The sequence below is a fragment of the Copadichromis virginalis genome, linkage group LG19 (genome assembly GCF_057382275.1).
Source record: "Copadichromis virginalis isolate Kocher_CV1m ecotype Utaka linkage group LG19, C_Virginalis_male_GT1.1, whole genome shotgun sequence".
Classification (NCBI taxonomy): Eukaryota; Metazoa; Chordata; class Actinopteri; order Cichliformes; family Cichlidae; genus Copadichromis; species Copadichromis virginalis.
In genome coordinates, this window is record NC_140636.1 from 30,766,917 (window position 1) to 30,794,747 (window position 27,831).

Here is a 27,831-nt window from a genome sequence, read left to right on the forward strand (position 1 = left end):
AGATTATTTGTGTTTTGTGACATAATGTGTTGTCCTGCCAAAAGCAGACATTAGAAAATGGAAACGCTCCCGTCATGGTCATCAACAATTACTTAAGTAGGGTTTTGTTGTGTTTAAATGAGGCTTGCTCAGCTGGCATGAAGTTACCCAAAGTGTGCTATCCCTCACACCATTACATCACCATTAGCAGCAACCTAAACTATTGATACAAGGAACAATAGATCTATGATTTCATGTTCTTTATGTTGAATTCTAAAACCGGAATGTTGTATCAAAAACAGAGAGTCATCAGATGTTGTATCCCAGTCTTCTATTGTCAAGTTGTGGTGAGTCAATATCAAATGTACCCTCATTTTTTTGTTCTTAGCTCTTGGGAGTGGCCAGCTGTGGTCTTCTACGGCTTCAGCACATTTGCTTCAAGGTTTGGTGCTTTTGGAGATGTTCATCTGCATACTTTGGTTGTAACCAGTGGTTGTTTGAGTTACTGTTGTATATATATATATGGTTGTGAAGGAACCCCCACCCCCACTGCCCAGATCAGCAGTCCAAACCTTTGGCACAAACATCCATCCTATGTTCATGTCACTTAAAACACATTTTTTTCTTCCCCATTCTGATGTTTGGCTTGAACATCAGCAGGTTATTTTAATCATGTCTAAATTAATTGCACTGGGTTTTAAACATAAATCCATACGGGATATTGAAATGCACTACCTTATACTGAGAAGTACTTTTTGGCCACTTATATCATTGCATTGTGCAATTCATAATCAACAACAAATAATCCGACTTTTGTAGTAAATAGCATTAAACACCTGCAAGACTTTATAAACCCTCAAATTATAATTGTACTATTCTTAAAAGTAGGTCATGTGGTGTTGAGGGTTGGGCTCAACACAGCAATATACTGAACATAGTTTGACAACAATAACAGCTCGTGGTTTTTGGTAAAAGATATTCGTGGATTTATTTGTAAGCACTGTTCACTTCCACCTGTAGGAGGTGCTCTAGAACCAAGGAAAGGAAGCCCGTGAAGCTGCAGCCAATCAGATCGCAGGACAGAGAGGTACAGGTTTCCGGCCTGCTGAACGACAACAATCTGAAAGACGAAGAGGAGAAGCTGCTGCTTCCACTTCATCGTCGGGATTGTAGTCATTTATAATCAGCGGTAAGTTACAGTTTTCAAGCTTGTGCTGAATTCTGTTAAGTTGTACGAAACATGCTGAGATATGTTGATGAATTTTACATTTGAGGGGTCAAGCAGGGGGCCGTTTTTGGCGCTGCTAAAGCTAGGTGACGGTGCCTGTGTTTGGGACCATTTTTTAGGTTAGCTACCCGGCTAATGACAAACTCAGCAAAGCTGTTCGCAAATCACAGGACTAAATGTTATCTTTCTACCGCTTTGCACCTGCTTTCATCCAGTTTAACGTCAGACAAAGTAGCATGCGTCGTTTTCATTAATAAAATTACCGGTTTTAGCTACCTAGCAATTTTAGCATTCACGATTATTACTCCGTTATTTGATGTTTACCAGATAGACGATGGAGTGTGATTAAGCTGTACCAGCTCTGACTAGCTCCCGAGGCGTGACAGTTTATAACACCTGTTTACGACTCGTTTTTTAAAAAGAAATTTCTCAAAAAAGCCACAATCAAATGAGTGCTGATAACTTAACTGTGTATTTGAGCCTTTTATGGCGATTTCTGATGTGTTTGGAAAGTTTGGTAAGTAACACGAATCGCCCTGCATTAGTACTAAGTAACAAGTCATCGATATTCACAACTGCTTTATATCATATTTTACTAAAACAAGCAAAATCAAATTTATGGGAGAGTACTAGTTCTTGTGAAGTAACCATGTGTTCAGATTTTTCCTGTTACTCTTAAACAGTTTTGGGCAAGTTACTTTGAAAAAGTAATTAATTATAGTTACTAGTTAGTTCTTCAAAAAAAAGTAACTGAGTTAGTAACTGAGTTACAATATTCTAAAAGTAATTTATTGAAAAGTAACTATTGCGTTACTTTAAAAAACGTTTAACCCTCTGGGGTCCAGGGTATAATTGGCAATTTTTAACTACTTTTGATTTTCCCTCCCTTCTTATTTGCATCCATTTACCTTCTACCTTGATTTTTTAAAATAACCATTTTAAACTATTTACAGAACAATCAGCTGTTCTGCATTCAATAAGATGCCACACAAATTATTTGTGCCACTCTGAAAAAATAATTTCTGTCCACTATAAGGGAGAACATCAAAGCCTGATACCTGCAGGTCTGACAGCAGCAGGTGTATCACACTCCAAACACGCTAAACGTCACACATCTCTCACATCTCAAAACTCGCTCTCTCTCTTTTTCTGCTGTCTCTCTCTCTCTCTCTCTCTCTCTCGCTGTCACTCCTAAAACTTCCCCTGGTTTTTGGTTTTTGCTCATAAGCAGAGAGTGCTTGCTAGCGCTGTGCTTAGACCAGGGGTGGGCAATTCCAGGCCTCGCCGGTGTCCTGCAGGTTTTAGATCTCACCTTGGGTCAACACACCTGAATCACATGATTAGTTTGTTACCACACCTCTGGAGAACTTCAGGACATGTTGAGGAGCTAATTTAGCCATTTAAATCAGCTGTGTCAGTTCAAGGACACATCTAAAACCTGCAGGGACACCGGCCCTTGAGGCCTGGAGTTGCCCACCCCTGGCTTAGACAGTAAACGTGGCGAAACTATTGAGGAAAAAACACCGCGTATATATTGTTTATCATGACTCTGGTTTTACGTGGCCTATCAACACAATTTAAAAACTGGTTTATATCACCTTGTTGCTTTGTCTTTAAGTGGTCATGTGATTGGCTTACCACGACTACTTTATTCTTCCTCAGTCAAACAGCAGCACTCATGCGATTGTTTTGCACCCTTAGCTCCAGGTGTTGTGCTAGACAGTGATCGTGATTACCGTCTGCGGGAGTGCGTGCAGCTGCTTAAAGCTGTAGCGTCCAGATTACTTACAGCTACTTCCGTGCAACTGATATAAGATGCAGTAAGCTGAACACAGCTTCAACCATCTGTTTGTTGAAAAATAGTAACGGATCATATTTTCTTGTTAGTAACTGTAACGGCGTTGTAACGATAGGAATAGTAATTAGTTAGATTACTCGTTACTGAAAAAAGTAACGCCGTTAGTAATGCCGTTACATGTAACGCCGCTATTCCCATCATTGCTCTTAAATAATAAGCAATTTTCGGTCCCGAGAACTGGCAGTCTCTCTCACATGACATCTGTTTACTGAAATTCTCTGTCTTCAGACACTCCCAGCAATAAACTTTGGTGTGCAACTTCCTGATGAGACGAATGAGACTGATCCACAATTAACATGGAAGCAGAAACGGTAAGTTTTAAAGAGTGTTTTACACACACGGATTGTTCAGAGAAACAAATCCAGCAAGAAAAAAAAACTTATGTGTTTTTATTGTTTGCAGGAAGTTATACCCATCTGGCAAAATAAGCCTCACGGATCCACGCGCAGTGTTGTGAGAAGAATAGGTTCCACTCTTCCACTTAAACCTCCTCAAAGGGCATGCTTCCAGGTATATGAAAAATACTGTATTCTCCTAATTATTCTGTCCTTTTTATATAAAAAAACGCTGCTGTATACATTAATGTCTTTGTGCATTAGGAGCTACCAGGTCTGCCTTCTCTTCGTCCAATGGACGGGCCTATGGTTCCTACCTTGGCAGACATAGCCTGGATTGTTGCAGATGAAGAGGAGACATATGCCAGAGTGAGGTGAGTCTAGACTGAACCGAATAGAAAGGTAAACATGAAGGTTATGGAGTAGTGCTGGGTTAATTCTTCTCAACAGCATTAAACCAGACACTTATTTTCCAACTTAGGAAACTGATATATTGTCCTATTTTCCTGTACTAGACAGGTGTTGCTTCATCTTGGTGGGGTTTTTTTGTCCTTTTATTCATGAAATTTGAAAAAGGTCGGCTTAATTACAGTGCCAATGTTTCACAATAGACACCTCTATCTGATGAGCTGTTGACAAAGATCTCTTCTGGGGAGTTGTTAAAAGGAGACATTTGTACCCTGGGGAGATAAACAGACTCAACACCTCAAATCTGTTTTTTGTGACAGTAAACACTTGCTCTTCTGTTTTTAGAAGTGACACACGTCCTCTGAAACACGAATGGCGACCCACACCGCTCCTGGTGCTTCACAGGAATTCATCTGTGCCCAATTTCCGCCGTGAGGGCAAAAGGATGGAGGGGCTGAAGAAGCCTGGCGTGACTGCCCTGAACCGTACTACAGCACTGCAGGATGAGCTCAGCAGACTTCGAGCGCAGATCGCTAAAATTGTGGCAAGTGATTCAGGTAACACAACCAGAGATTTGCTACCACACTGGTAAGGTGTTGTCAGCTGTTGCTATATCAACCATAGCACTGTGGTGGGTGGAAACTGGCAGTCTGGTTAAATGAGGTCCGCAGAGGATTGGAGCTTTAAGATTGCTTTATTGAGCCTGTGACAGAGTTACTTTTCCCATGACTGTGTTTCCTTTGTTGCCAAGTCAGCAGCCCTGATTTTGCATGGCTCTTTGGTACTAAGATATCTTGGCATCAGTTTGTAGGTCAGTGAGTAAAGATAATCTCTGAGAGTTACCCATTTAATATGAGCTCTATTCATTTGCATTGTGTTCTTTGTGTTGTATTATAATTCAAATAAATGGATTCTGACTTTAATTCTGATTTATGATTTAAAAAAAATGGAAGTCTTCATCTATCAGGCAAACAATTCCACTAGAGTAGGGATGGGCAACTCCAGGCATCGAGGTCAAGTGTCCTGCAGGTTTTAGATATCAGCCTGGGTCAACACACCTGAATCACATCATTAATTCGTTACCAGGCCTCTGGAAAACTTCGGGACATATTGAGGAGGTCATTTAGCCATTTAAATCAGCTGTGTTGGTTCAAGGACACATCTAAAACCTGCAGGGCACCGACCCTCATGGGCTGGAGTTGCCCACCCCCTGCACTAGAGTATGATCACACCTCCACCTTAATGTCATTAATGGGGAAATGGGCTATAGAAACCAAAACGAAGAAGCTGTAGACATGTTTACCTTTGTTATTTAATAGGCCACTTGAACAAGTGATCTGTGGATCCAGCTTGAAGTGGCTCTTTGGAACTGATGTTTAAGTACTTAGGTACTGATTTAAAATTTCCAACTGCCTGATGAATTGATTTTGTGCACAGCTGTGATGTGTGAGCACTGGAGGGAGCTCACACATAGGGGATTACGTGAACTATGAATAATTAGGACAATAAGACGTAGAAGCAGTGCTTAAAACGCTTTATGCTTGTTTATGTTTATACTTTGACTTTATATTAGATTCAAAGGAAATAATCAGACATGGCTCAGTTTGAAAGGTGCAGTTGTTTATGTGGGACATTACTGAGAGGCACAAACTAAACAACTGCTGCACAGACCATTTCTCTGCTTTCTTTCAGGCTCTAACCCCCTCACCCCAGATCTGCTCTCGCCTGATGACACAAGCATGAGCTTTTCCATGGCGCCTTTCGAGGCGGCGTCCTACCAGCCGGCCCCCACGGCGGCTGCTTCCTTTGTCATCAGCGACGTCACAGAGGAAGAAGAACCGGAGGAAGAGGAAGATGAGAAAGATGCCGTCTCTGTGGTTTCAGAGCTGGTCCCTGACCCTCTGCCCCCTGTTTCTATGACAGCATCAGCTACCTTTGATTTGGACAGGCCTAGCATGGACTTCCGGGAGGCAGAGGAGGATACAGTGTCGCTATCAAAGTCCACCAGTTTTGCTGATGTTATGGACATCCTGAAGGACATGAACCGCATGAAGATGAGCAAAGACAGGTAGGAGATGTTGATGTGCAGAAAGCCTCAGAGTTCTCAGGTTTGTAGTCATGAATTTAATGGTTTTGGTGTTGTGATGCAGGTACAACAGAGGCTGCACTTCCCTCAGGGAGGAGGACTCGGCCTCGCTGATTTCAGAAGCTCTGAGGAAAAAGTTTGTCCTGAAGGATGAAGATGCTGCCTCTGTGAAAAGAAAGTAGTGCGATCATGTTAATAAGAAATACCCAATCCTGCTGCTCCATGTAAGTCTGGGGAGAGACTCAGTTTTTGTAGTTCCTGTTTTAAAAGAAAAAAAGAAATTAAACCTTTGACCACAAGTGTTAGGTAACTGTTTTTTCTTAGTTGCTTTTTTCTCTTTTCCTCGTGATTTTTAGGCCTTTGCCTGTGGATAATGTACCCGTGGATCCACAACCTCGCTCCTCAGACCCAAGGCAATAGCTGTCTGCCAGAGAGAGAACAAAAACACTTTGTCCCAGACACTTAAAACCAGTGCGGGTGCATTGTGAAGGGGAACAGCCAACTCTTGGTAACAGTCAGTTTAAGCACTGCGTCACACAACACTTTCAGTGTGTTTCTCTCTAAAATTTCTTAGTTTTATTTTCAAACAGACTTGATCCCAATGATGACCAATCACTCGGTCATGTAAATCTGATTTGCTTTTGTTTTTATAATACTACACCGGGGAGGCTGACATTAAACCAGTATCATTTAGTTTTTGGACCCAAATTGTGGAATGCCCCTCGCTTTGAAGAGGGTACTGCCCGTCTTTCTTAGTTTTGTTTTCAGTTCTTTCACTAAGGAGATGCAAACCTGTTTTAGCTATGTCAAGAAGTCCTCTCGCATACTTGAAAATGTGTATGTACAGATGAAACAGCTGTAGTGCATATGCAGGGAAGTACTGCAGGTTTATCATAAAAATCATTTAGGATGTTTGCTGTTGATGTGTGTATTTCAGTACTGAGTCTGTGGAAATGCACAGCATCATGTACTGTTGTATTGCTCGATCCACTACACTTCTGCCCTTTAGTTTCAGAGTAACATCCAGATCCATAGTCAGTGATTTTACAACTGAAAGGGGAGAGATTACATTGATAATAAAGAGGACAAAGGAGGGAAATATGCCCCCATCCTGAGTTGTATTTCCAGTAAAGCCAACAACAGATGCAAGCTTGTACAACTAAGACTCTTAACAATTTTGCCTGTGTGCAGCATGACTAGTTGGTAGGGAAAACCATCTGTATAATGTTTATAATGTAATATTAAACAGGTGATTTTACTTTAGGCAGAGACTAAGCTTATGTGTAAGAGAGCTTTTACATCGTGCAGAGTTTTTACAGAAAGTCTATTTAGATCGGTCCACGCCTTACCTGTTCAGATGCCTAATTTTATCCCCTTGTTTATTCAAAGTGCCATGGGTTTGTTTCATCCATCCTGCCCTCCGTTTGTCCTAAATGTGCCCTTTGTTCTCAGCTTTTATATTAAGACTCCCAAGCATACAGTTAGCCTGTTAACCAGCTGTGTGTATGTGTGACATTCACAAGTGTTAGGTTTTTTTTATTTAAAAAAGAAGAAGAAAGTTGTCGCAAGAAAAATACTTCCACACGTGTCCCTCCTCCTCTGTTGTTGCTGTCATGTCCTGGCTGACAGGAGTGGGGATTTTCTTTGGTGTGGTTTTGCTGTGTGAAAATATACTGCTAGGATATTTGTGTTTGAACTGAACAAGAATGTGCACATTCCTGTCTTCATGTAGTGGAGTTCAAGTTTTTCTTTGACTTGCTGGAACTGGCTCCAAGCTGAGTCTCGGTAGATCATGTCACATGCTTGACTTGAACACTGAGGAAAATGCCATATGCAAGTTTAAATAGATTTACTAAGTCTCTAGACTTGAAATGATGACCCATACACCGCATTCACTACCAGCTGCGTCACCGGTCGTCAGACTTGCTCCATTTGCTTTGAAATTCTAGTTTGAGCATTTGTCGCCATTGTATCTCCATGTAGTCTTGAGCCTGTCAACACCATTTTTTTTGTCATGTAAGGACTTGTAAATAAAGAATGTGCTGATGTTTTGAAACAGCGTCATTTTTTTTAAAAATTACCATGCAGCGATGGATGCTACCACAAGAGGGCAGTGCAGGTAAACCAAGGAGTTGATGCTCTATTCAAAGGCATGATGGTTCTTTGTTCAGAAACAGTTTGGCAGGTCTAAGTTCAGTAAGGAGGCAGCCTACTATTAGTTTTAGCACTGGTGCAAAGTAACTTACAAAATAAAATACATTTCCTCATGTACTGTGCCAAAGTGTGATTTGAAGTTTCTTGTTCTTTGGTTTAGAAGCTAATTTATACTTCAAAGGAAAATCATGGACTTAAAAAAAACTCTGTATACAAAACCTACATTTAGATGAAACTAAGCACACATTAACTATATAAAGTAAATGATCTAAATCCATATTTCAACAATAAATTCATATCAGGTAGACAGTGGAATTCTCATAGATTTATGAATGGTATCCACTTATTTTGCATTGTATGTTCTAAATTATTCCACTGCAAGTCACAACTAAGTTTTGTGGATTCAGCTGTTATTGTTGCCCAATACAGAATATTTTATTGATATATTATTAGTGATGCCTTCACATGCAAGTAGTATCATGGTGTCAAAATAGAGCTAATTTTATCTTGTGCAAAAATGGGTCATTTGGCCCTAACAATGAGAACCATTTTATAAAGAGGTCAAATGTCAAAATGCTCACATTCAACCAAAACAATGCTAACAGTTGTCAAATAAATACAGGAGTTACAAAGGTTCTCTGAAATGTAGTTGGATGGAAAAAGTAGCATAATATCAAAATCCTCAGATTTAAGTGTCTTTAAAATTACTTCTGTAAATGATGTGAACAGCTGTATTTAGTTGCTTTCCTTTCCCGATGCAACCTAACTCTAGCCCTCATGTAGATAATGTTAGATAAAGTTTAAGTGCATGTAATATCACATCATACCTACTAAATCTCTTCACTTGATTACTCCAGTGGAGTGTCTGTACTCATGTGACTTTCCACAATTATTGTTAACCCACATTCTTTCCCATTTCCTGTTTTTTCTCGGGATGATCCGGCCCCTCAGTGAATCGCAGTCTATTTTCTGTGAGAGTCCTTGGCCTACTTTGTCCCTCTTCACCTCCACGATGGACTTCCTACCTATTTTAGATACAGGGAGATGTCTGTGGAGAGCTCAATTAATAGGTCTCAGTGTCAAAATGAGGCTCTTCTAAACCTATAAATAAAGGCCTTTAGTTCAAAGTGACATTGACACATTTTCATCACTACGACACTCGTTAGAAGAATTTCAAAGCGGGCTAATGCACTTTTGAATGAGCAGCTGCAAAAAGTTCCTTAGAAATGTCAAAAGTGATTAAACTTGACAGAACAAACCCAAACTTGGAGTTTCACGCCAGAGATGTGAGTTTTTACTTAGAGGTTGCTGTTCTTATAAATCCTGTCATATATGAATTCTATATTTCTGACTTCAGACGTCACATCAGACAGCACAATCAGCACCCTATCGGACTATAGACCACACCTCAAATGTGTTATTCCTGACTCAACTGAGTAATGACTTATTTCCAGTTGCAGAAGTGAGCGCAGCAGCATATACTATGTAAAATATTGTTACTGGCAATTGTTTTGGTGATTTATTGCTTAATTGCTTTACCTAATTGCTTTACCCCCCTCCCCCTGTTAGTACACAGTACATTTACAGATGTAAGCACCACATTCTGGCACCTGCCTCTCAAAGCAGCAACACCTCTAAAAATAGGTCACTATAAAGCCCCCTTCTCACAACAACAACACTTTGGCTTGCGCTGTGCACGAGTGATTTGCTGCGAGCAAATTGCAGCACAATGCAAGCGGTGCTTCCGGGAAGTACTTCCATGTGACTTTGACCACTATCACCTTAGCACAAACATATATAAAGAAACTGACTTTAGAGATTAAAAGCACTTTTTATACCTACAAAATGTTTTTATTGCAACTTTAAAGTTAGTTGTTTTAACAGACTGACTCATCCTTCAGCCTCAAGTGGTCATTTGAGGAACTGCAGCTTTTGGGACCTGTGTGGCTTTGGAGTTTGGGCCATCGCCCCAAACTGGGAAGCAGCTCCAGCCAAGTTTCTGCTCTGGAAGAAGAATCGAAGCAGCAAGCATGCAAACAGTTAGAGCATCTGTCATTCTGACTGGTCAGCATGTCTTGTCCATGTCCCTAACCACTAAAGCTTTTTGTCACTGTCTCTTTACATGACGGGAAGCTCTACAGAAGTCTGTCTTTGGAAGAAGAAACATCCCTCACGTGTCCCAGATGTTTTTTCATGCTGCCCAGAGGCATCTGTTACTTTCAAGAACAATATGATCTGTGGGACTGCTTTTAGGTTGCTTTGTGGCTGTAGAATTGGATGGGAGTTTTACTTTGAGCAGAAGGGTTGTCAGGGCTTCTCGTTTTGATTAATCCGTCTGACAAATGTGCAAACAGCTATTGCAGAAAGGAGGGTGTGCCTGAGTTACAGCTGATGGAGTGATGGGAAACCAGCCTGCAGCCATCAGTCTCACAGCTCAGGTGTAACGGAGAACATGTCACAGGCGCAAGAATTTATAATAGCACATTCATTGCATCTTTCCCAGGGAATGGCTTCATTCGTAGCTCACACCTCAAAATACACCATTAGCATTTGAGATCAAAATACACGCACTGAGGCTCCAGAGAAATGTGACATTAATATATCCGTGCAAAGACTCTGACACTGAATATTAAAGAATGATACAGTAATTAATGTAATAACATATAAATGACACATTTTCTATATCTATCCAAAACAGACTTTCAGTTTTTTAAATTGTTACATATATTTTGAATATGTTAGTTGAAATTTGCGCTTTGAGACAACATTGAGATTTGTATATTCTCCCTTTGCTCGAGCTGGTTCTCTCCAGGTACTCCAGCTTCATCCTACAGTCCAAAGACATGCTTGTTAGTTTAACTGATGACTCTAAATTTGCCATAGCCAAAGTGAGCATTGACAACCTATCCAGGGTCCAGTTTCAGCCCTAGCATAGCTGGGATAAAGCATTCTTTGTCAAAATATTGCAAAACTACTTGGTTTTCAGGTAGAAACCATGAAGCTGCTTTCACTTCTGCATAGAAATGTCACTTTTGCAGCTCAGCTGTGGAAATACCACAGGAAATACCAAAGGTAAAGTGCACTGGGCTTCATGATGATCAAAACAGCTCCCAAACTCTGTGCTCCTCATTATCCACCCAAGAGAAAGAGCAACCTGTGGAAACATGAGTGTTCCAGCGTTTCATTAATAGGTCAAGTGTTTGCTTTTTTTGTATGTGTGTGTGTGTGTGTGTGTGTGTGTGATTTATATTGACCACGGCAGCATTATGTAAAGTGCTAACGGCAAAGCAATCCCAGTATGGCTTCACACCACTCTGATGTGCGCAAGACTTTTCAATTGTGTCTACCATACAAAGAAGAAAAAACACAGAATGTGTAAAAACGTAACAGCTTTTTTGTGTTTGCGTGTTCACTTCAAGTGTCATCTTCCACGTAGTATCGTAGCAACAACCGACTGAATGAAGCAGCAACTGAGTGGATGACAAGGGTCTGGGGTAACACAAGCACAGCATCTGCTACTTCTACCCGCCCACCCTCCCCAAGAGTCACCCACTCATCCGCCCGCGTCATCAAGACACAGAACCAACACTTATGACTCACAACAGCAAAAGCTCCACAAGAGCTGTTGCAGCTCAATTGAATTCACTCTGTTGCTTCTATTTTGGGGCCTTTGTAGTGCTTCTATCTTATTAGTGGGTTAGCCCTCTACATGATTGCTTTGTGATGCAAAGTAAATTGCGTCTGTAAGTGGTGCTGTTGATAGCACTCGAGTGCGGCGTTACCCTGCCTCTCACTTTAACAGCGCGGCGAACCTGTTGCAGCTCTTTCCAGAACATCAGAGTAGAATACCTGTAAATTTACACAGTGTTAATTTAACTCTCACTTTATCTGCCTTTTATTTGATGCTACATTTGCTGAATTTCTTTTCTAACTTCAATTCGCAACAATTACTTGCTTTCTTAAAAAGTCAGGACTTAATTATTTCTGTCACTTTTTTATGTCAAAAACAACATAGACCTTTAAATATGGCTCTAAAAAGTGCAAGTGAATTGATAAATGACAAGAAAAGATGACATGAAAGGTGAGCGATGTAATGAAAATGAATTGCAGACAGGTCTAATGGGTTCTGTACGGGCAAAGCAGAGCACCTGATACCTGTCATTTGCTCAAATGCGTCATTTGACATCACAAATTGGAGAAAGTAATCTTCATGGCCTTAATTCAGCCTGCAAAATGATCATGCATGACATTTGTTTCATTAGATGGCTTTGTAAGTAAATATCTAGAAAGCAGTTTAACGATCGGCTCATCTCAAAATGTAGACTCCCAAATTTGGTAAATCTGGTAAACAAATAGGGCTATGATTGTTTTCAGAAATGATAAGGAGATGGATGCATGAATTAACCCCGAAGCTCTGAGTCATGTTTTGATTAGAAATTGATAAGAGCCAGTTTGTGAGTCCCAGATGGTACCCAGTATTGTGGCCTACATGGCAGCCATTAATAAGTGATGCAATTTCTGTAGCTAATAATATGATATGCAGAAATATGTGTTGACTCAAAGGAAAGACTGGATGTAAATAACAGTTTTCTTAAAGTGGCCTGTTACTGACATGAATGAAAAAAAACTGATGAGCTTACTTTGTACAATTTATTCAGACGGATTTACTGGTCCCGTTTAGACCACTTTACATAAACATTACTAGCAAACTGCGGGTATTAACGGGCAACTTTTTTTTTTTTTTGGTATACTTTATTAATAATCCCTTGTAGAGAAATTTTAACCCATTGCGCAGCCACCAATCTAGCGCCCAGGGAGCAGAGTGTAGGGACTGTAACTTGCTCAGACGTACCTCAGGGGAGCTGTTCGGTGGATTTGAACCCCCGCATTTCATCCCGATCATTGGGCGAACCTAGTGAGCTTTCTCCTCCCGAAAATGAGACCGACGAGGATGGGATTCGAACCCACGCGTGCAGAGCACAATGGATTAGCAGTCCATCGCCTTAACCACTCGGCCACCTCGTCATGTGCTGCTCGAACGCTCAGGGTATTTGAGAGACCCATATTATTATTATTAAGGAATTTTGAAAGCTCAAGTTCGTGTTGTTTGTGAACTACCACTAGAGTTAATGCATCCTCATTCATCAAGCATCTCCTGTTTTAAAACTATGCCTTTAAAAATTAATTAAAATTAAATTAAATTAAAAATGAAATAAGAGTACATATATTCACAATATACAAGCAGTGGCAGCACTTAAGCACATCCTCACGCTTGCGTTATCTTTGCTGAAGATATATATATATATATATATATATACTGTATATGAATTAAAGGCAGGGATTAACAGCGCAGTTGGAGTCCTTCTCTCACTTTAAATAAAACATCCCATTTCATGCCAAGTGTGCACTTCTAATTACATGGCTGATAAAGTATGTAACCAGTGATCAAATATGAATTTTATGGCCCAGTCCTGTTTATCTGTACTTGTTCAGATGTTCCACTCTGTCACTGTTATGAAGTCATAAAGTATCACCAGTATTTGAGTCACAGACACATTTATTAACCAGTAAATATGGGCCAACGTCTCAAAGCATGAATTTTCTGTATGTGATTCTCTGTCTTTCAAAATGTCTGTGGAATTTATAATTAAAATATCTATAATTAAAGTTCTTGTTTATAATTCAAAACAATGAATATCGTTTAACTCCTGGCTTATTACTCTCTCTACTTCTACTTCTATATATTGTAGGTATTTTAGGGAATATTATGTTTTCTTAGCCATTTAAAAAACTGTGCATCCTGTGGGGAAAAATGGACTTGAGATCTCAATACTAAGAGACAGACTAAAGCAGTGTTGATGGTAAAATTTTAAAATGATGACCATTTTTGTCCTTGTCCTGGTCCTCTGAGTTAATGTTATTTCAAATGAGGAGTGGTGGTGTTTTCAGTTCTCATTATGTGTGAAATATGTTCTTGATGTATAATTCCTTTTGAAAACTGTGGTGTATCAAAAGTACAACCTTAGTTTCAAAGTTTTCATATCAGGTCATCAGTCCATCCATTTACAACCATTTTCTTCCACTTATCCAATTCAGGTTAGTGGTTTGGTTGGAGCCCATCCCAGCTATTAGGACATAATAAAAATACCCTCAGAAGAGCAACAACACATGACATATTACATCATGTCATTATTTATTTAACAAAAGCTAAGATAGTTTAATTCACTTCTAAAGATGGATTGGTCTGACCAATGAATCAAGGGCTTGGAAAGTGGAGGGAATAGAGGAAGCTATTAGCTTAATTGTATATTTTTGAAAACAAGAGTAGTTTGAGAAATCACTGGTATTGTGGTCAGCGTGTTGCTTCGTGGGATTTTGTTGTTGGTAACGAAAATATATGAGGAAAAAAACATAGTAATAATCTTTATAATATAAATTCCACAAAAACATCAAAAGCTAGAGAAGCCCTTACAGAAAACTTCAGCTCTGACATGATGATTGTCCATTATTTGCCGGTCAGTAAATGTGTCTGTGACTCGAACACTAGTGATTTCCCTCAAACACATTTTCCTGCTTCATAACAGAGACAGAATGGAACATCTGGGCAACTACAGATAAAGAGTACTGGACCATAAACCATCCTTTTTGACAAAAATGTGATCACTGGTTGCATACTTCATCAAATATGCAGTTCTTGTAGAAGTGCACACTTGGCATAAAGTGGGATGCTTTATCTATATTCTGGGATCAGTCCAGCCATGCAACCTGATTCATTAAAGAAGGATTCCAACTGTGCTGTTAATCCCTCTATAACACGGCTAGCCAAGATTTACTGGTTGCTTTAATAAGGGAACTGGTTAGCTTTCTCTCTTTTCTGCCTTTAATTATATACAAGTATAAGGTTGCTGAAGATAGCACAAGTGTGATGCTCACTTGTGAGTGCTTCAACATAGATGCAATTACCATATCCAGTAATGCAAAACCTTTAAAATCACGACTGTCACTTTAACTAAGTTACTGAAAATATTAAAGTCAGTTAGTTAAACTTGACGTTATCTAGATAATTCAGTCTTGATAAGTTATCATTCTTGGAAGACAGACCTGAGGAAGAGATTATTATTTGTTAAATACACTGTAACGATGAACAGTTGTTCATCCTCTCACAGAGATGTGATCCTCTTAATGAAACAGGGGATCAGCTGTTCTGTGTTGCTTTTGGCCTCTGTTGTCTCATTAGTCCTGACTGGCACACAGTAGGCTAAAAAGTGACCAGCTGGAGACCAGCTACACTGTCAGGAAGTGCGTCACTGGATCAAATACAGTGATGCAAGAACGGTGTATCAGTTTGAAAAGCTCCTACTTAAATCAGCATTCAGTAAAATGAACAAAATGTTCAATATCTCAATCAGCCGAGTTTTACACCTCTCGAGTGTGAGATCCTGTGAGGTGTTGAAGACTCATGAATCAGCAGAGACACATGAGGCAAAGTTGTTGTTTTAGAAACCTGCCATTAATATCAAACTGTGGTGTTCACAAAACATAAATGTGTGCACGCTTGAAGGGACATATGGACACGCCACAGGTGTATTATGTCTTAATTTCTCCAGAGGGTTTGGTGGAAGAATTGATGTCACTTTTCTAAGGGGGACTCCAACATATGATTCTCCATAAAGCCATAGCTGTTTTATTTTATTTTGTTTTTTTTTATCTCTAAAAAGAGATCATTAGTGAACCTCAGAAGTGTTCAATTTCAACATAGGGCAACTTTTCTGCATTTTTACTATTTGTACTAAGCTAACATTTTATTTGTGCTACTCTTTCTTATGCTGTGCACAGATACAAACTAGCAGGAGTAAGGAATATGTCTTAATATGTCTTAAAGGTAGAGTGAGGACTTCATGAAAACAAGGGCGTGGGGTAATGGTGTTCACCAGCTTGTTTCTTATTCCCTAGTTATTGATCATCAAAACAGTGTTACCCTGGTTGCAAGTCAAGCAGGGTAACACTGTTTTAATGATGCCAACCGTGATTTAAAGCAACCTGATAACAGCGACTAAGGAATGAGAAACAATCTAATGATTAACCATGTATGCTAAAAAACAAACATATGATTATTTTCAACTTAATAAGATGAAAATTATTTTCATAACTTTTTAAGAGGTCAGAAACAAAGAGGATTTTTAGTAGCATAATTTAAACAGAAAGTGTTTGTAAAAGCCATAATAACAAACTGTTTTACTGATTTCAGTCCTGCTAATCCTCCTGCTAATGCATGAAATGAACTACGAGATATTTTTGTATATGTTGTGTAGATGACAGTGTAGCTCACGACAGAAATACTATTAGAAAGTGGAGTTTACCATGTGACAAAGGTCCCTGAATCAAAGTAGGTACTGTGTGTAGAGATAAAGTTGGCTACACGTGGTCAATTGTGAAAAAGTGAAAGCTCTCTCCCTCACACACACACACACACACACACCTACTCCTAGCTCTCATTACTTTATTGTACCCTGCAGAGACCAGTCTTGGGGTGGCTCTTAATAAGATAGGCTAATTAGACTGGGTTCTTGGGGAATCCACTTGCCCATTACTGTAACACATGCTGGGACATTTGTGTGTGTCTGCATAAATATGTGTAGGTGTGTGTCTGTTGTATATGCTGGTTCATTTGTACTTGATCACATCACTTTTTGAAGACTTACATTTCCATCCATCCATCCATTCGCTTCCACTTATCCTTTTCGGGGTCACGGGGGGCGCTGGAGCCTATCCCAGCTGTCATAGGGCGAGAGGCGGGGTACACCTTGGACAGGTCGCCAGTCTGTCGCAGGGCCAACACACAGGGACAGACAACCATTCACACTCACATTCACACCTAGTGGCAATTTGGATTTTCCAATTAACCTATCCCCACAAACTACATGTCTTTGGACGGTGGGAGGAAGCCGGAGTACCCGGAGAGAACCCACGCAAACACGGGGAGAACATGCAAACTCCACACAGAAAGATCCCGGCCTGATGGTGGAATTGAACTCAGGACCTTCTTGCTGTGCGGCAACAGTGCTAACTACTGTGCCACCGTGTAGCCCTTACATTTCCAATTTCATCAAATATGTTGCTTCTTTATTTCTCTACTGTTCGTGTCCAGTGAATCCAGATAGAATTACAATATCTGAAGGCTTCAAATTTGCTTGTTTGATCTGAAAATATTCAATTCAACAGAAATGCTTTGTAGTGGCTTATAATCTCTCTTTATTTTTTACTGTACAGAAGCTTAAATGCGATGATAGTAATCTTTTATCCAGGAAGTAATTTTCTTATCAATTTTCCACTGTGTTGTCAGAAAGTCACAGTTGGAATGAATCTTAAAATGAGTAATAATTACACAACAGATCTATCATTAGTTATGATAGCTAATGATCCAAACATTCACTCAGTCTATCAGCCCTTCAATTCATCCCTGAATGTGACAACACTGATCATGTCTTCTTGGCACAGAAACTGATGTGAACGCCATGTGTGTGTGAGCAGGAGACTACACTCCAAGAATAGCATGGTGACATGTTGAGTCTCCCAGAGGAGCTGCGAACCCAACAGAAAGAGGCAAAATGTGGAGTTTGGCACATGCAAGTGTGACAAAGTCTGAGAGGTGATTATATTTGGTGATTTTTTTTTATAAGGACACATCATGAATGAAGAACAAGTCAGAAGTGTTACTCATTCATGTCGCGATAGCAAGACATTCATGAAGATCTTTATGACTTAACATGAATCACACTGCCTTCTTACAATTACTACTAGCATAAATACTTTTGCGCCCTTTTTTGTGCCACAAATTTGTGCCACAAATGTCATGTTTTCAGTAACTTTGGTGGATATAAGGTGTTTACAGCCTGTTCCTATTACTGAACTTTTGGTTCTGATGGAAATCTGGTAAAGAAATATTTCTCCAGTTAAATAATTATTAATATATTGCAATCATTGTAGACAAACAGATGTTAAATAAAGATATGCGAACAACCAGAGGATTATTGATGAAAGCTCTTTTGCGTGTAAATCACTGTTAAAACAGCCAACTAAGTATGCTGATAAAATGTAATTAAACCATTGTTGTGCTACCACGATCAACAGGTTGTGGACGTTTTGTGCATTAATAGAATGTTAATGTTAGCATTTTGAGCATGTTAGCATCAGAGACTTTATATAGATGGATGTGCCCACCATGACATGAGCCTCATGGTAAAGCCTCTAGGTGAGCATTTTGGCTGTTACAATTTTATGAAACAAAATGTGTTTGGAAACCAGACGTTGTGAGGGAAGGAGAAACACTGCACACTCATATCTCAATTGTGAGGTCAACCTGCTCTAAAGCATATCCTGTTTTATCGTCTTTTTTGACTCCAACACGGTCCATGAAATAGAAAAACCTCATTCTGTATCCAGAAATGCTTGAAACTACCTTGTTCCAAGTGTTATTTTCAAATTGTCCCATGTTGTCTTATCTGGTAGTGGCCGATGGCTGGTTCTGGATGCTTCTTCCTGTTAAAAGGGAGTTTTTCCTTCCCATTGTCACCAATTGCTTGCTGATGAGGTCATGTGATTGTTGGGATTTTCTCTCTATTATTATTGGGTCTTTACCTTAACATATAAAGTGCCTTGCGGTGACTATTATTGTGAATTCGTTCCTGTAAAGACTAAGCCTACGCTTGAAGCCACTGAGGTGTTCGATGGCGGAGGTGACATGATGCCACTGTCATGAATGACACTTGAGAGTGCAGCTGTACTTATCTTGTCCGTTTAACACATTTATTGCTTTCCATCAGTTGCATTTGTAGTTCAACAGTTCTCTTAGTATACAACTTCATTTAACATAAATCACAACAGCACAGAGATCACAAATTGTTTGCTCCTTCCGACCAATAACACTTGACACTAATTACACGTGCCTACCTTAAACACTGTACCATAAAACATATTATACCATAAAAACACAAAAAGTGACCCCTAGTGGCACACATAAGGTAACAACACAAAAAGGCTCCTACAGTTCCTATATAAATAAAATTAAACTGAATTGAATTGAATTAAATGGAATTAACTAACTGACTATAAAACCAGATTTCCCGAGGAGCTGCCCACTTCTGGCCAACTTAGAAACACTTAAGCTACATACACAGTCGAAGTTATTTGTAGCATTGTGGTGACTAGAGACCGTAGAAACTGAATTGTAAACATTTCTCATCTTCCAGGAATCTTTCTGCCATTGAGAAAGAAACATACACAGTAAATTTCCCAGTGTTAAATCAGCAGTGTTAAAGTGTATTTACTCTAATAGAGTCATTATAACGACAGCTGGAGCAAAACGCCTCCCAGTGTGGGTGATAATTCGCGGAGTTAAAAGAGGCAGTGTCAATGTTACTCTAGAAAGCTCCTCCCACCACAGACTCCTTTTCAAACCAAGAGGATTTTTCACGACGCCATTTTCTTTACATCAGTTACACGGTAAGTTGTTCATATTCACTTATTAAAACCAACAATTTGACATTTTAAACACAAGTAGCATGTTAAAATAAGGTTACATTCCTTTTGTCCATGTTTATTATATATTTCATTTTGTACCTGAAGCAAATGTGACATTGTCTGTATGCTAACGTAAGGTTGTTAATTAGTGTTGGCTAAGACTGTAAGGCTTGTTAATTTATTTCAGTGTGTAGTGGTGATTGTGTTGTGTTCTAGCATGTTTGAAATTCCATTAAATTAAACCCTCCATGTGTTGGGAGCTACATATTAACTAGGGGTGCAACGATACACAAAATTCACGGTTCGGTTCGGTACTTTGGTGTCACGGTTCGATATTTTTTCGATACAAAAAAAATGTTCATGCCTTTTTAATTTGTCATTTATTAAAATTATAAATATATATTTTAACTCAAAAGTACAGTTTTTAAATTTAACCCTAACCCTTGTGCGTGTTTTTTATTTTGACAGGGAATGCGCACCTGCGGACCACTTATGTGCAGCCCTGGTTATTTAGCTTGTCATATTGAAGCCACAGAAATTATTTTGTCCATGAAACCATAAAGCTGCACTTTCTTTTTGCCTTATAGTCTGATTTGTCATAACTTCTCCGTTTTGTGGTAAGCTTTTCTTTGGCTGTCACTTCTTCACCCTGACCTGTCTTATTTGGCTCAGCAGAACTAAAATATATATCTGTCTGTGAAGGTTCTCAGTCATCCAGGTCATCGTAGTCAAATATAAATCCTGCTGCTTTTACACACGGACTCACATAAGCTCAGTGATTCTCTGCGCGATCAACCTCTCACATGTTTAAGCTGCGGGAAATTTCACTTGTCATGTTTGCATAGTAAGCTAACGATTAATAAGACGATGTCAGAGGAATTGGTGCACAAATTATCATCACTCACAGATCAGTGCTGTCGCTCTCTATACACAGTTCGCACGATTGCAAAGTGAAAGCAAAAAAACAAGCGCAAATTCAAACGCGATTTCAATATGTCACATATTGACAGTGGCTCACCGATGCCAATGACATAATTACCCAGCTACATTTCCGAAAGAATGCAAAAGCATTGACATATATTTTTCCTTCTTACAATAGCCCGACGGGCAGGGAAGAGATAGATTTTGGTAACCCGACTGAAAAAATCGCTAGCCCCAGGACGTTAGGCTAGCGATATTGCAAGCCCTGTATCTGATTGAGGAATCATGCATCTTTGGAAAAGAGAGTTTATTACAGAGAAATGTCTCTTTCCAAAATAAAAGCTATACTATCCGCTTCTTCTGGGTTATATTCTCAGCAGCATAAGGAGAATCATGTGCTAACAGCTGTCTAAATGACTCGGCTAAAGTTAGTAGCATGCTTGTTGTTTTTGTCTTTGCACTAGGATGATGTCGGCGTAAATGTGCAGTCATATTCGTTGTGTTCCCACTAGTGCTTTCAGGTTAATCTCGTTGAAATGACCTTAACACCACAACATGGCAAATCTCCGTTAACGAGCTACCGCCGATCGCCCCGTGCATGGGGCTAGACGGCCAACACGTTAACGAGCTAACTGCGCTAACACACTAGTTCCCACCCATGTAATTGAGCATTGCATGGCACATCCAACATACTGTTTTACTTTAGTCCATGACTCGCTTACCTTCAGGGTAGAGCTGGGCGATAGAACGATAACGATATGTATCGCGATATAACTTTTACTCGATAGAGAAATTAAGCTATCGCGATAGACCTCGCCGCTCTTGTCCTCTTAAAAAAAAAAAAAAAGAAAAAAAAAGGTCAGCCGATCCAAATTCAGTAGCGCAGAGCTGAACCAATCACAGCCGCAGTCACGTCGCGTGACTTGCTAAGTACAGAACAAGTGCCAAGCCGCACGTGTGTTTGTTTGGGAAGCAGCCAGCGGGTAATGGAGCCAGCGGGTAATGGAGGAAATGAGTGTGCCGACTAGAAAAATCAACCGAGCGTGACCGAAGAGAAAACCGATGATGGTTCCAATGCCGGAGAGATTGTCGAACGGAAGAGCCATAGAAGTTCCGTAGTGTGAAGGTATTTCGGCTATTTCAAGTCTGACAAAAAACAGAGTAGCGTGCACTGTAAATTGTGCCGAAAGCAAGTCTGGAAATACAATAAACTGGTGCATGCGTCACACTGCGCCACGTTATTGTTTCGGTGAAATGAATTTCTACAATACTGTTACTGTTAATTCTACTCTCTGCAGTGTTTAAATGCTTACATATACACACAGTTACTGTCCCTCCACACATACGACTCGGTTCTGCTTCTATGCCGCAGCTTTGTTTACTTTTTCCCACCGAGGCTTCTAGACTTCTGATTGGCCAACATTTCTGCACGGTTAGGAATCTAGCGCCACCTGCTGCTTTGGCATGTTCATAGCAGCGTTTTCCTTCATTTCTGCCTTTACGTGTGGACGGGATTATTTTTTAAAACGAAAACGGAAAATCTCCGTTTTCAAAAATACCCGTGGACGTGTGGACGTAGCCTCAGTCTCTGACTGGAAGCGCTAATTCGTCATTCGGCTTTTGTCAGGCTAAAGTAACTGTTAAAACTGTTTGAAAAGCTAAGCTATACAACAAGGAGAGATTGAGAATTTCCTTTTAGTTCTCAGTTTATTTGATATTGACAAAAGTTAGTCAGTTTTGTCTGTTCTTCTGTAAAACAAACTAAGATTTATTTTTAGAATTAATATTTTGTTTCTAAGTGGAATTGACAATTTAGTCTGTTTCATTTGTTCTATTTTGAAACTTAAACGCTTTAGCGGCTGCCTTTTGTGTAGTTTGCAATATTTGCCTTTATTTATCTGAAAAAGTCTCATGTTCCTTAAGTACATCTACCCTGTTGAACTTATTATGGGAAATAAATATTTAAAAACAAGCTGCTGATTATTTCACATTTTACTTGTGAGCAACGGCACATTTAAATCTTACAAATATAGTTATTTGGCTTATATCGTGATAGATATCGTTATCGCCTGAAATGAAAAAAACATATCGTGATATGAAAAAATCTCATATCGCCCAGCTCTACTTCAGGGTCATACGTCACATGAAAACCAAAATAATTCCAAACGCCAGATCTGAATGAGGGTGGGGGAGGTGCCCTGTGCTCTTCCTTCTGACTATGCTGTCTGTGTGGAGCGCTCAGTGGATCTGCGCTCGACAGTGCAGCCTAGGCGGAGTAGTCGAACGCAGATTCACTGAGCGCTCCACACAGACAGCATCGTCAGAAGGAAAGTTGATAAAATAAATTACAAATGTTGTATTGTTCGATACATACGCGTACCGAACCGAAAGCACTGTATCGAACGGTTCAATATCGATACGAATATCGTTGCACCCCTAATATTAACATTAGCTAGCTAACTAGCATTTTGGCTAACCTTGATGCACGGGCAATTCACTTGTTATTGTTACATTTTAAATTATGTAAGGCAAGCATTAACTAATTAAAATTTTACACTAATGTTACATATTTCACTTCTTTTTGGATACCTAGCTATAGAGGTTGTTTTCAGTATGGTTATTGTCTTATTTCAATTCCGCTGCCTTTAGCGATTTTACAGTTACAGTGATTACAACCAGCAGGCAGTATAAACTTGATAAAGTATCCAAAATATCCAGGATTCAGTTTGTAATGTTTTCTTTTAGTAGTTTGAACTTAAGATGGCAGTGTTTGTATTTGTAGTGAGTTAACTTGATGTTAACTAATGATGGTATTGACACAAGTTACCTTTTTCCATTTTGGTTAGCAGACTGTTCAGTATGTTAAACTAAAGATGAACAAAATACTGACTCCCTAGTGCTAAGTTAGATCAGACAAACGGTAAAAGTACTAGTAATTATTTTAGTTTTGTATTGAGAAATATATTTCATGTAGGTGAAATACTCATTTAGTAAAGGCTTAAAAACTACAGCCAAGGGGCTGAAACACCTTGTTACACTGAAAAAAAGTAACATACAGTGTAAGAAATAACAATGCAAGGCTGTTTTACTGGTATTTATGGGACTGGTTTAATATTAACATTTTCTGTTTTCAGTAGTTCAATGAAGAGCACTGACTATAAGAAATTACTGTCTACAGGAAGCATGCTGCTTAAAGCAAAACTGGGAGGTGTGCAGAAATTTGCTAGAGTATCTGAGCCAAGCCTTAAGGAATTTTGATTGCCGGTAAGAAACCAACATTGTATAAAAAAAAGGTGTTCAATGTGCTTTAAGTTCTTTTTGTTATTTAGTCTCTTCAAACTGCATTTTATGATTAATTGAAAATGATCTACGTTTTGGAATCATCTTAGCTACGAATGTATATTTAGTGGAAAAACTGTATAATGTGAGTGTCACTCCTAATCTACCACTTATCAAGCGTGTTAGTGGCGCTTAGTAATTTAGTTTTTTTTTTTATTTGAGTCACTTTTGAAAAAGTATCTTGAAATGATCTTCATTTTAGGCTACAAAACATTAGATGTCATGTAATCTTTTTGTTTATTCAAACTTGTGTGCTTGTTTCCAGCATTTGCAAAGTTTGGTGTGCCAGCCGTAACAAAAGGAGTGAAAGTTTTTGATAGTTCAGGGACTGAATTGGATGATGATATATTTGAGGATATAGTAACAGATCCCTCAACTGGGGTACTAACCATCAAATATGAAAAAGGTTTGTTTGAGTGATGTGTGTTTCACTGGATGTCATTTTTTAGTATCATTATTACATTGCTTATTAAAAAGAGTTTATAAAATGTGTCTATGGAGGGACCATGTAAACTCATTTGTTTTGCTCCTGTTTTTGAGGTCTGGAAACAGCTGCTGCAGAAGTGTCTCCTGAGCTGTCCCAGTTATCATTGCCACATTCATCAGATTCACAGGGTACGGTCATCCTTTCAGACAGCCCTTTTAGGAAACGTCAGAAGCTGGATGCAGAAGCTAAGCAAGTAAGAGTTAGCAGATTTCCACATTCTTCTAACAGTGTCATTTTTGTTTGTAGTTTAAGTGTTCTGAACTGCAGTGGTTATATCAACATGTAGAATGTTTTTTTTATTGTGTTTTCCAGTTGGTGGAATCGATTCTCACCAACAAACCTGGTGGAGAATGTATAATAAATGAATACAATCGGACCAAGTCTCTGGTGTCTGAAACCAGAAGAAAAACATACTGGTCAACATACTGGTAGCTGACTTGACAGAAAAAAATGGGTAATTTATTTCTGGCCCTGTGATTTTACTATTATTTTAAATCTCTATGAATTCCAGGGAAGCTGACTAGTTCTTTTCCTTTTGATCTTGCAGTACATCACCACCACGGCAGGTAAAAGAAATGTATGCCAGAGGAATTGTAACCTTTTTCTCTTACCTCAGTGGCCCGTACTCCAAAAATGGCTATGTAAGTAGCTCATAGTAATAACTGATACAACCAAAATCACGTTTAAACATTTTAAATCCTGCTAAAATGTATGTCCTTATCAACTCTTCATTGTTACATAACTTATTTTGTTTATTCATTTATCAGTGTCTGTACATGTCACTCTCCAAGGAACATTATTATGATGGCGAGGGTGGCACTGGGTACTTGGCCTGGAGGATTAAAGCCATACAGAGATGCACTGCTAAAGGGAGGCGATTATCATCTAGAGGTAACATTTATAATTCAGTGGAAATGCATAATACTGTTCCACATTGTGGTTCTTTATTAATAATGGTTATTAAATGTTGTTATTAGTTTTGATAAAGCTGTATTTCATATTGTCTAGCACCAGGAGATGGATCATCGAGTGAAGACCAGTGTGGTGGACCAACTGTCAGACGAGAGTTGCAGTTTGTTACAGAGAAGTTACTGAGTGAGGATGAGTGCAAGGAAGCAATCTCTCTGATGAACAATTCAGCTGATGAAGACACAGTCACAACATGGTCCTTGACCTCCTGCTGTCAAGCAACATACTGTCTGTTTTTCCACGTTTCAAAGATATCAAAGGCTTGGTGAATATTTGTCATTACTTTGACAATGTAAACACACTTTAATATTTTATAGAAAGCAGATATAATTCTCTATTCTCTATCCCTGTTACAGATCGAACAGGATTTTGTACTGATGTTTGGTGAGGATGTATCAGGCAGGTTGCTGGAGAGGTGGCCAACAACATTCAAAAGAAGGATTATCCAACAAGGCAGAAACCTTCCTTCTACCAGTGACCTGGAAGAACTCTTGCTGGCAGCTGACTCTCCTGAGGATGCCACTGAGGTTAATGCTGACATTGGTGAGCTGTTGTTTCTTTGATTAGCACATTCAAAGCATATATAATGTTTGTCACAGAACAGTTATCCTTTTTGTCTTTTGGGTCTACTCAAACATTTTATCAATGCATTGAAATATATTGTTGATGATGATTCAACTTTATTAAAAACAAATAATTTTTGCAGGCTGGGACAGTGACCTCTCAGCAATTCTATTGCTATTACATCTGATTCCACCATCTGGTCAGGGTCGGAAGAGACCAGGAAAGGTGTCAGCTTCTCAAGCAGAAAGGCGTCTTGTGGTCTTCAAGAAGGTTTGTGTTTCTTTTCTATTTTTATGTTATGAATTACCAATTTAAGAAACATTTGATTCTTATTGCCTGTCTGTATTTGTCTTTTCAGACTGGAACAAATATCCAAAAGCACCTTGATGCCATCACTACCAGCACTCAACCCTACCTCCTGGCTGTTGGGGTGAAAAAGAATGACATCCACCGGTTCTTCATTATTCTTGACAAGAATGCCATACCATGCAAGTCTACCTCTTCACTTGGTGCTTTTGATGAACTGTTTAAAGCACATTTTGTGTTTGGCACATCTTACAACACTATGCTTCACAACATGTACACGTTCATCCAAACCACAGGTTTTAGAAAATATTTAAATACCAAACACCTTAACTATTTTGACCAACAGGCTGACACTGATGTTAATCTACAGCATGATGTGGCAGTTAAAGAAATTAGCACTATAGGGGACGTGATGTCAACTAATGTAGAAGAAACACCCACAACATCTGAAAAGGTCAAATAAGAGCACTTTGGATATGTGTGCCTCTGCTGTTGCACAGCTACTGTGAGCCAATCTACTTTGAATAGTTTTGTCTCCTCAATGGAGGAAGTGTTTTTTGAGATTCATACTCAGGCTAAAGATGCAGCCTTACAGAGTGTACCTTTACAGTACACCACAAGTAAAAATAAATATAATAGTAATAAAATAAAGCATTGGGAGTCCTTTAGCCTGGAAAGATTAGCTTTAGGACCAGGAAAGATGGTGACACTTGGAGAGCTGGAAGAAGGTCCAGAAATTGCTTGGAGCTGTGTTGTCTACCAGTTTGTTTTCAGCTAAGTGGATAACAACACGGTATAGAGTACCGCCCTGACTTTATCATCTGTACAGATGTAGTGTCTGAGATTCCGGTTTTTTGTAAGATCAAAAGTACTGTTGTGAAAGATGGCATTGTATTGCTCTGTGGAAAACTGATGGAAACCCTGTGTTTTGATGACCATTATCATGCATTTAGGGTCAGACTGCATCCCAATATGGTGCTGAAGATGTTGAACATAAATGAGCTGTGTTGCTTCTTCAAATCAAGTATGGCATTTCAGATTCCTCCCTGTATGTCGTTCCATATTGCCGTTTTATGCTGAACTAATTCATTGTTTTAAAGTGTTTTATACACTACATGAGATGTTTTTATATTTTGAGCCTGACATAAAAATAAAGCTGTTAAATGTATTATCTAGTTGTGGTTTTTGCTCACTTGTTTTATATGTAAAAGCATTATTAAAAACCAGGTTTTCATGCTGCAAAACAGTGAATTGTGTGTAAAGGTAACACTACAGGAAGAGTTTTAGTAACATTATTTGGTGTAAAATTAATTACAAATTTTACTCTATGGGAGCTAATTTTTCACTAGAGATTAGTGTATGAATAACACAGTATAGAGTAACATCAACTCCCATCAGAGTTCTTTGAACCCCCAGTGTTAATTTCAAATAACACAATTCAGTGTTAAAAATCAGTGGGATTTTACTCAAATAGAGTTAATTTATCACTAGAATAGAGTAAATAATATGACACTACTAGTAGTGTTAAGTTGATTTAACACTATGCGGTGTTACTCTGTTAAATTTTTACTCTGTTTAGAGTTAAATTTACTCTAAAATTTTAACACTATAGAAAGAGTTGATTTAACACCAATTCTGAATGGAACCAAATAGACTCGGAAACAGTGTTAAATTTAA

The 27,831-nt window shown here is 39.0% G+C and overlaps 2 protein-coding genes, 1 long non-coding RNA gene and 1 other non-coding gene across 6 annotated transcripts; 3 read left to right on the top strand and 1 right to left on the bottom strand.

Annotated features, from left to right (window-relative positions):
- The first annotated feature begins 1,046 nt into the window (after positions 1-1,046).
- On the top strand, positions 1,047-7,950 carry mtfr1l (mitochondrial fission regulator 1-like). Its single transcript, XM_085441854.1, has 8 exons — positions 1,047-1,168; positions 3,294-3,376; positions 3,468-3,575; positions 3,665-3,774; positions 4,154-4,365; positions 5,501-5,876; positions 5,959-6,118; positions 6,251-7,950. The coding sequence occupies exons 2-7, from the start codon at positions 3,362-3,364 to the stop codon at positions 6,074-6,076; spliced, it is 939 nt and encodes a 312-aa protein (XP_085297980.1). The 5' UTR covers positions 1,047-1,168; positions 3,294-3,361; the 3' UTR covers positions 6,077-6,118; positions 6,251-7,950.
- Positions 7,951-12,991: 5,041 nt separating this feature from the next.
- On the bottom strand, positions 12,992-13,073 carry trnas-gcu (transfer RNA serine (anticodon GCU)). The gene has a single exon. It is a non-coding gene; the product is annotated as a tRNA-Ser (tRNA).
- Positions 13,074-19,490: 6,417 nt separating this feature from the next.
- Positions 19,491-24,156, top strand: LOC146686456 (uncharacterized). Of its 2 annotated transcripts, none has more exons than XR_014916821.1 (3): positions 19,491-19,550; positions 23,668-23,753; positions 24,094-24,156. It is a non-coding gene; the product is annotated as an uncharacterized LOC146686456 (long non-coding RNA). The 2 variants fall into 2 exon arrangements; XR_014916822.1 differs by having other exon boundaries at positions 19,503-19,550; positions 23,624-23,753.
- A 487-nt stretch (positions 24,157-24,643) lies between these two features.
- On the top strand, positions 24,644-27,322 carry LOC146686457 (uncharacterized). Of its 2 annotated transcripts, none has more exons than XM_085442066.1 (7): positions 24,644-24,769; positions 24,863-24,956; positions 25,083-25,206; positions 25,324-25,549; positions 25,641-25,827; positions 25,991-26,118; positions 26,207-27,322. In XM_085442066.1, exons 4-7 carry the CDS (start codon positions 25,478-25,480, stop codon positions 26,615-26,617), a joined length of 798 nt encoding a protein of 265 aa, XP_085298192.1. In that variant the 5' UTR covers positions 24,644-24,769; positions 24,863-24,956; positions 25,083-25,206; positions 25,324-25,477; the 3' UTR covers positions 26,618-27,322. The 2 variants fall into 2 exon arrangements, with proteins under 2 accessions (XP_085298192.1, XP_085298193.1); XM_085442067.1 differs by having other exon boundaries at positions 25,107-25,206.
- Positions 27,323-27,831: the final 509 nt, after the last annotated feature.

What these genes read in the sequence shown, in the direction of transcription:
- mtfr1l (XM_085441854.1), top strand. An exon ending in CTCAAAGGGCATGCTTCCAG is followed by an intron (nt 3,576 to 3,664) that starts GTATATGAAAAA and finishes TTTGTGCATTAG; the next exon opens with GAGCTACCAGGTCTGCCTTC. An exon ending in ATGAAGATGAGCAAAGACAG is followed by an intron (nt 5,877 to 5,958) that starts GTAGGAGATGTT and finishes GTTGTGATGCAG; the next exon opens with GTACAACAGAGGCTGCACTT.
- LOC146686457 (XM_085442066.1), top strand. Translation starts at nt 25,478, where the DNA reads ATGGTCCTTGACCTCCTGCTGTCAAGCAACATACTGTCTGTTTTTCCA. An exon ending in TCAAAGATATCAAAGGCTTG is followed by an intron (nt 25,550 to 25,640) that starts GTGAATATTTGT and finishes TCCCTGTTACAG; the next exon opens with ATCGAACAGGATTTTGTACT. An exon ending in GTCTTGTGGTCTTCAAGAAG is followed by an intron (nt 26,119 to 26,206) that starts GTTTGTGTTTCT and finishes TTGTCTTTTCAG; the next exon opens with ACTGGAACAAATATCCAAAA.